Source organism: Asparagus officinalis, chromosome 6, assembly GCF_001876935.1.
Source record: "Asparagus officinalis chromosome 6, Aspof.V1, whole genome shotgun sequence".
Taxonomy (NCBI): domain Eukaryota; kingdom Viridiplantae; phylum Streptophyta; class Magnoliopsida; order Asparagales; family Asparagaceae; genus Asparagus; species Asparagus officinalis.
The window spans coordinates 11,355,026-11,369,569 of record NC_033799.1 but is presented as its reverse complement, the minus strand read 5'-3'; the positions used below and the strand labels follow the sequence as shown (position 1 = coordinate 11,369,569).

The 14,544-nt window shown below is 38.3% G+C and overlaps 1 protein-coding gene across 1 annotated transcript; it reads left to right on the top strand.

Moving 5' to 3' along the window:
• LOC109845741 (cytochrome P450 71A1-like) lies at window positions 241-7,841 on the top strand. Its single transcript, XM_020415012.1, has 6 exons — window positions 241-1,152; window positions 5,010-5,095; window positions 5,197-5,257; window positions 5,334-5,459; window positions 5,849-5,921; window positions 7,228-7,841. Exons 1-6 carry the CDS (start codon window positions 241-243, stop codon window positions 7,839-7,841), a joined length of 1,872 nt encoding a protein of 623 aa, XP_020270601.1.

Here is a 14,544-nt window from a genome sequence, read left to right as displayed (position 1 = left end):
CACTTTAGTGGGCTATCCTGAAAGATAGCAATACACATTGATTAATCATATGTGCCCACAAATAGATTTATTAGATTAAATCCAACATCTTATCTTACAGAAGATTGCCCTCACGATTCTTGTCCTCCATAAGCTTAGTACTATAGCGTAATCCGTTTTGCCACCTTGAGCTATATATGATGAAGATTCTGGTTGCACTCCTTGACTATCTTCAACAAAGTAATCTTTGGATCAACATATATGCTCTTTCTCTCTACAATCACCTTCATCCTCCTCTTCTTCTTCTTAACTGTTTGCCATCGGAAACCCACTCAGAAATCTCCTCCATCTCCTCTGAGGCTTCCCATTGTCGGTAACCTCCATCAACTAGGCTCTCTACCTCATCGCTCGTTGCAAGCGCTGTCAAACAGGTATGGCTCAATAATGCTCCTACGCATCGGTTGTGTTCCAACGATCATAGTTTCTTCAGAAGAGATGGCTCGTGAGGTGATGAAAAAGAATGACCTTGGCTCCGCTAGTAGGCCTAAGTCCAGCATGGCCAAGATGCTCATCTATGATCGTGACATGGCGTTCGCACCCTATGGTGAGTATTGGAGGCAAGTGAGAAAAATAAGTGTTATACATCTACTAAGCTTCAAGATGGTACAAACTTTTTTCTCTATAAGGGAAGAAGAGGTCTCCATCATGATCGATAAAATCCGTGCATCCCAACATGCTTTGGTGGATTTGAGCGAGTTGTTCGTGTCACTTAGTAGTGATATAATATGTAGAGTTGCTCTAGGGAGGAAATACATTGAAGGAGTTGGAGCGAAGAAAGTGCGCGATATGTTGGGTGAACTTGGTTATCTGCTTGGATCATTTCCTATTGGAGATTTCATACCTTGGCTTGGTTGGGTGGATAATTTAACTAGTTTGAATTCAAGGGCAAGAAAGAATTCTAAAGAGTTGGATAGTTTTCTTGAAGAGGTGTTGCAAGAGCATCTTCAAGCGAGAAGGGATGTAAACGGTAACTATAAGGAAGATGGAGACTTCGTAGATATTTTGCTCTCGCTGGATGAGAAAGACGAAAGAATTGGTGTTTCCCTTGAGAAAGATGAAAAGGTCGGCGTTTCCCTTTCCCTTGGTAGAGACAGCATCAAGGCAATTATTTTGGTAAGTAAAGATTCCTTCAATAAAACGTTGTTTACAATTCTAATATAAGCATATAAATGATACCCTCAAACCTTGGGGGGGCTCTGGTAGGATTAATTTTATTTGAGAGTTAGAGATTTTAACGGAAAAATTATTGTGAATCTATTTGGTATAACTTAACACTCAGGTTTAGGGGTTCACTTATGGTGTGTTTGGGAGATGACTAAGGATTTTTTTCCCCCAAACTTCCTTCCCTTCCCCTCCTTTTATTTACCCCCAATTTGGAGGGGGGGTAATATTTTAGTTCAATTTTCCCTCTCATTCCCTTTTTCTACCTTTTAAACGGAACTTCTAAACAAAGGTAAACTAAAAATTCCCTTCTCCGTCTCTTCTCTACCCTCCATCCAAACAGGCTATTAATGGAGGGAAAGGGAAGGGGAGGGGAAAGGGGCAGGGAAGCGAATTGTTTCAGAGTTTAGGAAGAGGAATGAAACGAAACTTATTTCACCATACCTGACAGTTTTAGTAGAGAAAAGAGACTTATGTAAACTCAAGTATTAGCCATTAGATTGATCATGATAGGAGGGTGAAATCGTCTGGTTTTTCATCATTTCCGTACCCCTCCATTATTTATCCCCGATTTGGAGAGAATCAAATCACACAAATGAAGATGAACTTTTCACCTCCAATTACCTCCTACCGCTTCCCTTCCCTCCATTACTCTCCCTAGAAATACTCTCAAACAGGGTTAATTATTCCGAGTATGAGATGGAGGATTAGTTATCACGGCGTGGAATTTAGCTCCATGTGATTGTTCTTCTGTTATTTTTGAGGTTCATTGCATTTGGGTTGTTTCCTTTTGGAATTTAGCTCCATGTGATTGTTCTTCTGTTATTTTTGAGGTTCATTGCATTTGGGTTGTTTCCTTTCTGTTTTATGCTGCAATTGAGCTAAGGCTTCTTTCCTTCGTGGCTCTCCCCCCTTCTTATAACATTGTTTGTTGTTTCATTAAACTCTCGGACAAATTTTTAAAACCACCCTCTTTAGCTATTTATTTGCAAAAAACGACCCCTTTTAAAAATAATTACAAAAACCGACCTGTTTTCAGCCCAGCGCTGAAAACAGGTCGGTTTTTGTAAAAACTTTTCGGAAACATCACGGGAGTTCAACTCCCGTGAAGTTTATCGAGAAATTAAAGTTCACGGGAGTTGAACTCCCGTGAAGCTTAATTTGTTGTTAAAACTCCACGGGAGTTCAACTCCCGTGGAGTTGCAGTCAGCAAATCCAGAGAATCGATCTCTGGAAATTGTGACTGCAGCTTCACGGGAGTGCCCCAGTGTCCGACCGCCGTCGCCGCCTCCTTTCTGTTCGCCGGCATCGTCAGATCGACGTCAGATCTCAGTCTCAGAGGAAAAAACAGGTAAATTCTTCCTAAAAAAATGTATACTCTCTAATATTTGTATACTCTTACTATTTGATTGTGATTTCATATAAAAATCTAGATTTTAGAATTTAATTGTGAATTATTTATGAATTTTGTGAAGAAATGTGAAAATTAGAGGGGAAATTATCAATAAATGTGAAAATTAGAGGGGAAATTATCAATAATTTTGTGAATTTTGTGAAGAATTAGTATGGAAATTATCAATAATTTTGTGGAATTAGTGTGGAAATTTCACAATTATTTACGAATTTTGTGAGAAAATGTGAAAATTAGAGGGGAAATTATCAATAAATGTGAAAAATAGAGGGGAAATTATCAATAATTTTGTGAAATTTGTGAAGAATTAGTGTGGAAATTATCAAGAATTTTTGTGGAATTAGTGGGGAAATTATCAATAATTTTGTGAAATTAGAGGGGAAATTATCAATAATTTTGTGGATTATTTACGAATTTTGTGAAGAAAAATCAAATAATTTTGTGTATTTATTTGGCTTTTCGTGTAATATTGATCTTGAATTTTTCACTCTTCAGAGGTAACGATGAACGATCGAATTGTAATTCTCTGTTCTTATGATGGGAAGATTAATTACCTCGAAAATAATATGCCCGTTTATGAAGGAGGCACAACGGGACCGTTGTTCATAACAAAATCGTGTACTTTCGATGAGTTGGTTAATGAATTACACAAACTTACATTAACTAATTCACGTGAGTATCACCCCAGTGTGGTTTGTAATTACCCTGTTGTGGAGAGCAGAACAAGTGGTATTCAAATATCAAGTGACTACGATATGGGTCTCATTCATGTCTTACACGACGAGAAGCGTTCGGTCGAATTGTTCATTGAAAAACATCAGAGAGATTTGGGCAAATCGTTGAACTACGAAGGAATGTATTCCCGCATGTTGGAGGATCCTGAAGTTGATTCTGTAGGCTTTTTATCTCCTCAACAAGATGAATGTTGGACACCATCACTTTATAGGACGTGGCTGTCATACTTGGGCTCTGGATCGATGGACCGGTAGTTACGGGCACCGATGATCATAGTTGGCCGGAGGTATGTGCCCAGCTTCTTGGACAGGTTCCCGACTTGAGGAGTGGTGCGATGAAGCTATCGTGGATTCGTCAGACATTTCAGGGCGATATACCATAGGATGCCTCTGATGAGACGCTCCAGTTTCATGCTCGTGCATACATATTGCACATGATTGTTCGCGGGAAAAATCGTGTCTTTCTTCATTATTGATTCCATTGCTATCTTTAAATAACAACTTTTTGAGTTACAAAGATCCGGTCTTTTTATAAGATCCGGTTACAATGAAAATCAAAGAAAAATAAAGAAAAATTACAACTTTTTATCCTTGTTTGTCGAACAAATCGCGAGCTCCTGTTTTGCGGTCACTCGCTTTGTGGGTTCTTCGCCTGCGCCAGGGTTTATCCGTGGACCACCGCGCGATCTAGATCTGGTCGGATCTACGCAGTACGGCAGGTATTATTTCACCAAGGAAATAATAGCCGAGGGTACTATTTCGCTAAGGAAATAGTAGCCTTTAATTCTCGGGATCAAAGGCCAAGCTTTGATCCGGAGTATGCCTGCGTAGATCTGAGATCCGGTCCTCTCGAACTCTTACCTTATTTGGCATTGACGATCGCCGAGCACCAGATCTGGATGAGCAAGTCCTCGAAGTCCTAAAGTTTGAATCTTTTTTAGATCTGAGTCTTCAATCCAGCAGGGCTTCGCCTCCAAAAAATCCAACCTTTTGAAATGAAACAAGGGGGCCTATTTATAGGCTCCCTTTACTGTGCCCGGGCACAGATCTGGCCGGCCACCTCAGGGTGGCTCGGCTTTGGCCGAGCCACCCTGAGGTGGCTCGGCTCAGGCCGAGCCCCCCCCCTTGGTGTTGGGTTCCGTCGTGTTTTCGTCTTTCGGTTCTGTCCGTGATTTGGTTGATTCAGACTCTGATTCGTTGATCTGATTTGGCAGTCGATCCGAATCCTGATTTGGCAGTAAATCTACTTCTGAGTTCGAGTCCGAAACTGATCTTGATTCGATCGTGATTCGTCCGAGTCCACTCTTGTTTGAATGACTCGTTGATTCCCTGAACCGTTGGCTTGATTCCACGCTCGAATGGATGTATTCCGTTGCTTGCGTGCGATTTGTCAACCTCGTCGCCTCGTTGGTTCGTCGGTTTGTGCCGAGCTATGCTAAGGGACCTATAAGCAATTTTATATGCCTACAATGATAGGGTGCGTACTATTTCCGGATGCGAGCAAGACTCTCGTACATGCACGATGGCTGCCACTGCTGGAGGATTTTGGTGTATGCGGCGCACTATCGTGGGGCAGTGCGGTATTAGCATATTTGTATCGAGAATTGAGTAGAGTATCTCTGATGCAGAATAAAGAATTCAAGGGATGCTGTACGTTGATACAGATTTGGTCATGGGAGCGCATTCATATTGGACGACCCACTTTACTTATGCACCGTGACTTAGAGGGGCAGTATCCATTGGCATACAGGTATAATTGTACACACACATATTTCATTCGTAACCTGAATATTTGTACTTATATATCTGCTATTCGCAATATAAGTATAATGTGCGATACGCTCAGTACAGATCAGCGACGCGTCACCGTCAGTTTTACCGAAATGAGATTGATGTCCTCCAGCACGAACAGGTAAATATAAAACTCAAGAAGTATGAATATTATAGTTTTTCTGTATGATACTGATAAATGTTTTATTTTATTTCAGTTCAAGTGGAGACCCTATACATCGCCGGAGCTCGATATACATTCTCTTGCACCTATCTGCCGAGATAGTCCCGACTTGTGGAGAGCCAGAGTTCCACTGATCTGTTGGGAGATCGTAGAGATGCATGTACCGGACCGTGTGCTACGTTAGTTTACACTCTCTCAGTATATTCCAGATTCTGTCAAGCAGATCAATCGTCGGCGGCGCCCTACATCGCACCGGACTGACTGGACCGTAGTCCGTGCGGCCTACATAGACAGGTGGGTTCACAGGTGGGATTGCATACAGGATACGAGGCCCACAGTTGTTGACTATACTGCGTATATGCGTTGGTATTAGGGTATCACACGTAGATGGATCACGCATGACCCACAGCCCTTAACTAGACACATGCCACGCCCACCGACAGATAGTTACATCCCTAGTGGGATGAACGAGAGAGATTACGTAAGTTTCTAAGCTAAATTATAACATTTTTTATTGAGTTGATACTTAATAAATTGTTTACCACGCAGGTCCGTGTTTTAGATAGCATTGATGCTGATATTGATGCGCACGTGACTGAGATTCAGGATCAGGTGGCGTTAGGTCTCCTCAGCAGTCGGATACTCAGATAGTTGAGGCTCATCAGTAGGAACCCAGGGGGCGGGGAAGAGCGAGGGGGAGGGGGAAGAGAGGGAGAGGAAGGAGGGGAGCTATATTGGGTTGTATATGAACTTATTTTGATAAATTTTGTAACTTTCCTGAATTTTCAAATACTAAACTTTTGAAGGTAAATTATTGTTCATATACATAATCGTGTGTGTTTAATTCATGGTTGAATCATGTATATATTGTTGTTTGCAAATAAATTGGCATATATATGAGTTATAATTCATTGTTGAATCATGTATATTGTTGTTTGTAAATAAATTGGCATATATATGAGTTAACAGGTACATATACAAAACATGCACAGCAGGCTGTGCATTCTAGATGACCTGCAACTTCACGGGAGTTCAACTCCCGTGAAGTTGCAGTCCCAATTTCCCAGAGAACCGAAATCGGTTCTCTGTGAATGTTTGACTGTAACTCCACGGGAGTTGAACTCCCGTGGAGTTTTAAGCAGAAATTAACTTCACGGGAGTTCAACTCCCGTGAAGTTTAATTTCTCGATAAACTTCACGGGAGTTAAACTCCCGTGATGTTTCGGAAAATTTTTTACAAAAACCGACCTGTTTTCAGCGCTGGGCTGAAAACAAGTCGGTTTTTGTAATTATTTTCAAAAGGGGTCGTTTTTTGCAAATAAATAGCTAAAGAGGGTGGTTTTGAAAATTTGTCCTTAAACTCTCATTAATGGAACACGTGGACCCACGTTGCTCATCGTTAATGGGTTAATTATCCGGATTCGGATCCTCTTCACTATCTAAAAAGTAGTGGAGGGACCACTACATAATCACAACAATTAACTATCTAGTTGATGATTGTGATTTTTTTAGTGCAAATTAAGAATGTGTGCAATACATAGAGGTATGGTGAGTGTTAGATTTAGATTGTATCATAACCGCCTACTAAGTGATCAACTATTGAGATTAAAAGTAGTGGTCTCTCCACTACTTTTTTATAGTGGAGAGGATCCAAATTCTAATTATCCACCGCCTACCACCTCTCCCCCGTTATCCCACATCCAAAGACGGTGTAAAGGATTTGGAAAGCATTCTACACTTTTGCCGATTTGAGACAATACTAGAGAAACCCTATTGTTCAAGGCATTATCTCTTACCTTGTACGTACTTCATTGCCTAACCTATTGATGGAAATATAATTTCGAATTAATTTGGCAGAATATGTTTGCTGCTGGAACAGACACTACATACACAACCTTACTATGGACAATGGCCGAGCTCATGAGAAGATATGTTTGCTGCTGGAACAGACACTACATACACAACCTTACTATGGACAATGGCCGAGCTCATGAGAAATCCAAAAGTAATGAAGAAAGCACAAGTAGAAGTGCGCTCAATCGTCGGTCACAGCCAAAAGCACATCTCCGACAAAGAAATCGACCGAATGCCATACTTGAAAGCCATAATCAAAGAATCACTAAGATTAAACACTCCAGTCCCTCTACTAATTCCCCGAGAAACAACACAAGACGTAGAATTACTATCCTTTCACATTCCAAAGGGAACGAGAGTCATCGTTAACGCATGGGCGATCGCAAGAGATCCGAGGTCACGGGAAAACCCCACAGAGTTTATGCCAGAGAGGTTTTTGGACAGTGATGTTGATTTCAGAGGCCAGGATTTCAAGTTTATTCCTTTTGGTGCAGGGAGAAGAAGTTGTCCTGGAGCCGGATTTGCTGTTCCTATTGTTGAGCTTGTACTTGCTAGTTTACTGCATCATTTTGATTGGGAGATACCTAAAGGGATGGAGGCTGAAGTGCTGGATATGACTGAATCACCTGGAATAACTTTGCACAAGAAAACAGGCCTGGTTCTTGTTGCAAAGCCTTGCATTGTTTAGTTATTGAAAGAAGTTGATGGCGAATAAGCCCCAGTAGTTCTACTGTTGCAGATAGATTCTATGAGTAAACTTTTTGACCCTTTGCCCTCATTGAAAGATTTAATTGTTTTTTGGATAAATATATCTCTTGAGATGAAAGTGTCAAAAAATATTCACTCATGGGTCAATCTGTAACAATAGAATCACAAGTTCTGTTGCAACTGGGTGATAGTATTACTATGGAATTGTATGACCCTATAGAAGATTACGCGATTTACTATGGAATTGTATGACCGGTAATTTGAACATGTCATTCATATCATATTCCCTTTAAAAACATGAGTTCGAAAATTCTTTCGGTAGACAAAATTACGCTTAACTCTTTTAGATATTACATTTGAATTCAAATCTATAATTTGGTAGACAAAAATACCCTCAACTCTTTTAGACGTTACACTTCAATTCAAATCTATCCTAATTATCCTAATCATCAGTGAACTACAACTTCCAATATCCTAATTATATCATAATCCCATGTAAACTAAATTTCCTAATTTTCTTAACCTAATTATATTCTAATTCAACTTTAAATATCCTAATTATATCATAATCCCATGTGAACTAAATATCCTAATTTGGGTACCAGAGGGGAAATTTAGGGTTTTTCTTGAATTCTTTTCTGATTAACAAGTAATTTTCTATCATTTTATGTTGTTTACAATGTTTCAGAAACGATATCTGATTTCACATTGTCCATGTAATGCCATAAATTTTAGTTATTTATTTGTTATTTGCACCATAGGAGAAAAAGGGATTTTGGGGATCGCAGGTGAAAATTTTAGGTTTTCTATTGAGTTACAGATCCGAAAATATCACGGGCATTAGCCATTAGCAAGGCGATTATCAGTTTATGTGAGCAAACCTTTAGCTTTTATCATGCTTCGTTTGTTTTAAACTAAAGGTCTCAAGAAAAGATGTCATTATTTTCCTATTAGATGGGCCGTGTGAACAAAATGTCCTAATATGTATATTAATCTACAACTTCAAACTTCAAACTTCAATCCTTTCACTTGAACATAAATTTGAAAAAAAAATCCATATCCTAATGTTAGGGGTTTATAAAATTCAAACACTTATCCTATTCTTATATATTTGCAATTGTTATCTACTCAGGCGCAATATCTCATACCTCTGTATGTATGTACATATGTGTGACGTCCCTGTTTTCACACATGGCTACAGTCCAAGGTGAATCCAAAGATGTCAAACCTGCCATGCACCCACACTGTGCAATAACACGTTTCACTAATCACTGTAATATCCTCAAGTGGAATAAAAAAGAAGTGTAGGTACAAAACATGCAAAATAAGGTAAATAATTACATAGACATGGTATAGAATGATAAATCTCATAAATGAAACCATGTCTCAAATGAATAAAACTGTATACACCTGATATCTGAAATAATGTAAAATATCTCGACATGAATCAACTAGAAATGTAACTAAGGCTAATAGCCTTTACAAAATGAGAATAAAACTCTAATGTCTAAATAAAATAAAATAAAAATCTAGTGATGAGTCTCTAAAACTCATGTGACAGCGACTATGCAAGAACCCCGTCATCCTGTGGCTCTCCATACCTCTGTACCGCCTGGAAGAAAAGAAAATAATAAAAAGAATAACAACAATAGCGTCAGAGCACTACAACAAGATTACCTCCATTCCCCCCAGGGGAAGGGCTACTAGGTGGAGTGAATGTTCTATCTATTAAGCATAGTCTACCTAGATCATTTCTCCCCGTAACTAAGTAGAATTAACATTTAGAAACCTACAACACAGGACGTAGTACGTCGAGCGAAATAATCCAAACAAGAAAATTCTCATGTCTATACCATATGTCTCAAATTGTAGATGCCTAAACATTAATACCAATCTAGAGATAAACAATCTAAATGAAATCAATAATTAGAAATCCACAACACGAGACGTAGTACGTCAAGTAAAATAATCCAAACAAGGAAACCTTCATGTATATACCATATGTCTCAAATTGTGAATCGCTAATCATTGATCCCAACCTAAGAAATAAAGAAAGCAGTAAAGAAAATAAAGACATTAATACATCGTATTTATAATTTCTTTCACTATCACTGGGGAGATAGAATAAATACCAACATATAATCCTGTATACTTTCAAGAGCAAAGTATCTCGGTATTATATCTCAACGATGAGTCTTACGCATAACTGGCATCCGCCATGGACTCAGGCTATCAAGAAATCATCACCAATAAAATCCATGCAAGTTATGATTCATCACAGTATCATGCGGGACAGACTACCAAGTCGGCATCTTAACAGTGTACTCAGCTCATTAGTCTCATCGCAACTTAGTGTGTAACATGAGTGTGGGACGGACTACCAAATAGGCATTCTAGAAATACGGCTCACCAGCCTCATCGCACCCTGGTGCGGGATGGACTGTTAGGTCAAGCATCCTCAAACCCGACTCAATGGCCTGTACTATTAGAATACCAATGCACAAACCCATATATATGTATAAACTGTGTAATCAATTTCTGTACGAATGGTATATCAACGCACTATCTCAAATAGTACTGAGCGGTGCTCATCAATGATATCCATATGTATGTAAACTATGTAAACCACCTCTAACTCAAGTGTAATCGGATCAATACTTGTCAAAATCCCCATCGGGATATTCATGTGTATGCAATAACATTGTACTTGTGTATTCGTGAATAAACATGTATAAAAGTACGACTAGGATCCCTCGAATGCATCTCAAAACAGTGTAAAAACAAATTGGAAACTATCTGAAAATCTGCCCGTTGATAATCACATTTTATTACAATTTTATACCCTCATTATCTATTTTATATGAATAAATATACCACTAATAATTGCTTTTATCTTTAATTACAGGATAATGAAGAATAAATCTCAAACTCTCATCTCTCAAGAAAAACCCATCGATTAAATGAAAGAAATGAGTAAATATATATATACCAAAATGTGGGAATTCAATGGAGAAATACATGGGCCAGGAGACTTGGACTACAAATGAAATGAATTGGACTTTTGCTGCAGAATCTTCATGGACCGAAGTTGATTGGAAACCCAAGCCCATTAAACAAATTAATCTTCATGGACCGAAGTTGATTGGAAACCCAAGCCCATTAAACAAATTAATCTTCATGGACCGGCTGTAGAAGTCCAAATGAACGGATGCATTGTTAATTTTTTCCTCAGCTAAATGAATGACCGGACTTTATTTGATTTGCTACAGATTGCATGGGATGGGCCGGTGATTGCTGCAAACTTTGGTTTGATCAAATGAAGTCCAAAATGACCGAACTTAATTTCTACTCCCCAAATGAAGACCGAGTTGTTTTCCTTAGCTGCTGGAGTAAAGAATCAAATGGCTTCTCCGGATTTGGACTTCTGAGTGCTACTACAATCTGGATTTTCGAATTTCTTTTGAAAATCAAGATAAATCAAAGGTGGAGATTGTTTGCTGCTGGGGCCTCCAAGACAAATCCAATGGCTTCATATTCATTGAAGATTTAGCTCATAAATACGGGTAGAGAGTGAGAGGTTAGAGGTTGAAAAATTTGTAAACTGCCTTTTGAGAGGAGGGCTGACTCTTAATTGAGAAGACCTTCAAAATTGTAACTTTAGTTGCAATTAATAATAATAATTTTTTTACCCACTGTTAAATTTTTCTCTTCTTTCTCTTTATTGGATGATGAAGATGAAGATGAGATGAAGAACTTATTTGAAGGTTTAGCATTTCTTTTCTTTTCTCTTTTATTGGGCTTATTAGGCCTGACTTTCCAATTTCCATGGCTTGTAGTTTAGATTTTATTTTCTTGTTAATAGCAATAGGCCTAGAACCCTCTGCCCTTAGATTTATTTCATGGCTTATAGAATAGTATTTTATTTTCTTGCATTTATTCTTGTAATTTTTACTTTTGTAGTATAGAATTTCTATAATTTATTTTTATAGTTAGATTTTTAATTTCTTATACCTATTCACCTTGAGGCCCTAGAACCCTCTTGGGTTTAGTTTTTCATTTTTTGTTTTAGTTTTTAATTTTGTTTGATTACCTTTAGGCTAGCAACCCTCTAATGGGAATATCACCATTTTCCTAAAAGTGGTTCAATTTAAGATTACCCATATCTATAATTGAATCCCCATCTTTAATTTCTTGTATTGATCTTTTATTTTTTGAATTTTTGTTCTTTATTCTTGATTTTTCATTTGTTTCTTGATTTTATTCATTTTTTCCTTCTTGCCTTATTTGATCACATCCATCTCTTTGTCAACATCCACCTCTCACTTAAATTTTGCGTCGTTTCACAACACTATCACTTCCACTCCTAAATGTGATCTCTCCCACAATCACATTTAACGCATCACTCCTATTTGGTCACGCACCACAAAATAAGAACGCAATCTTTATATTTTCCTCCCTACCCAAACCACAACTTTTCTCGTGGGATCTGATATCTTAAATACTATAAGCTAATGACACGGTTGTGCACTTGCAACCTTTTTGGTACATGTTTATGCCCATCAAGCTTTTTTGGCGCCCGTTGCCGGGGAAAGGGTGCTTAAAGTAGGTTTTAATTATTCCTTGGTTCTTTTAAAACTTGTATGTTTTTTGTTGAAGGAAACTTTGGAGCTTGAAGATCGCGGATTGGAGAGCTAGGATTGAAGATGCTTCCGGGTAATCCGCTCTTTCAAGTTTCTTAATTCCACCATTTAGCTATTCTTTCACAATTAGAGACAATTAGGACTTAAAAAAAGATTTTATTTTTGTTAACCATAAAATAAACATTCATCCTTCCCACTTTTGACATTTACTAACACAAGAACCATTAAATTCAATACAAAATCCCCCTTGCCTCATTTGTTTGATTGTAACCCTAATTTAAAAAAGATTTTTCTTTTCCATCCTTTTTAGTTGCTTTTAAATTCATAGGGTTGCAATTTCATATAGTTAGAATTCACCAAGTGATTTGAGCCATCTTGATTTGACACACACTTTTAAAATATTTTTAAGGCAAACCCCATAATCAAGATAAGGTGAGGGAATTTTCATCACCCTTTCCTTAGGCCCAAAGAATCACTAATTCCTCACTACCAGCACCCAAGCCCTAATAAAATCATTAAACGTTGGCCCCTAACGGAGCTCGAGCTCGAATAAAGAACACAAGAAAATGCCTTAAAGTGAAAACCCCGGTTTTTTTTAAGTTTTCTGCCAGATTAGTTGGTGTCTAAGGGCAAGGTTTAGGGGTTGCGTAAAGCCGGCTCCCCGCAAGGAAAAGGTAACTTAATTGATCTTTGATCACCCTCTAGTAGCGTATTCTTAATGGCTAACTACTTGGGTAAAACTTTGATCTTTCAGCTGTAGGACCGTTTTGGTTACGGAGCTGGTCTAGTTGAGTAGGGCTTAAAACCCTAGAATTAGCAGTTGATTGAAAAGTGATTGTTTTGATTTGTTTCCAGTTAGGATTTTTCTTTTCTTTATCTGCTCCCAAAAAAAAACGTAATTTTCTTCTTTTCTATTAAGAAAAAATGAAAAAGAAAATATTTTGGTGTATGCACAGTGGATTACGGATAATACCACCATCGAATTATTCGTTTTGGTGACCAATCATCCAGGAAATGGAGCAATCCTAATCCAGTAAATCCAACCCCGTTCTTCATGAATATGTGCTATCCATTAGGAAATGCTAATCCCCCATCGTGCATTAGGCTTCCCCGAAAGCAAATGGAATAAAGTTTGAGGCTTAGAACCGCCAATACATAAACCATCGCTTTCCCCAAATATCCTTGTAATGAAAGCAGAAGACGCATATATTTTATTTCGGAATTTTGAGGAAAGTGTGTATTTGATTAAAATGAGAGAATTACATGAATGATGCGGTTAAACGCTTAAGATTTATTCGCATTTGCTCTTAAGGATAAAGCTAAAAAATGGTTGTGACAGCTTACCAAAACAAATTCCATCTCAACTTGGGATGCAATTTTGTCAGCCGGTTTTTTCTTAAGAAATTTTTCCTATTCATAAACGGTAAAGGCTTAGGAACAGCATTACAAAGAACTTTAAAATTAATCCGCGGGACGAACCTTTTTGAAGTATCTTTGACGCGATTTAACAAGATCCTTGCTCATCCAATGTCCTCCAATCACGGTTTATGAGAAATGGCGATTGTGCCAAATAAATTTATGAGGATTAGATTACTTCTGCAAAAACTCTTAGAATCAATGTGGCACGGGATTTTATGAGGAAAAACGCTGATGTGAAGCTTGGGAGTTTTTAGAGAGTCTTTCTAAAAAACAATGCAATGGGAAACAGTGCGATGATAGGGTTCTCACTCCCCAAATCTAGTCTTGGTGGGTCTTGGTCTTAGAGTCAAACATCTGCCCTTCTAAAAGCAACAGATGCGCGAGCATTCTGGCGAAGGTTAGAACTTAGCAATTAAGAACCGAGCTCCCAGCCTCAAATTCAATCATGTTTCTGCCTCAGGATGTCAATATTGTCATCTTCTAACCACGTTTCGAGGAATGCCCTCATCTTGAGGAAACAACAATGCATTAGGACCAGATGCAACGCTGCATTCCAGCACCCTAAAATGATCCATTTTCTCCAAACCTACACATCCAGGTAGGAGAAATCATCCTAACTTTGCC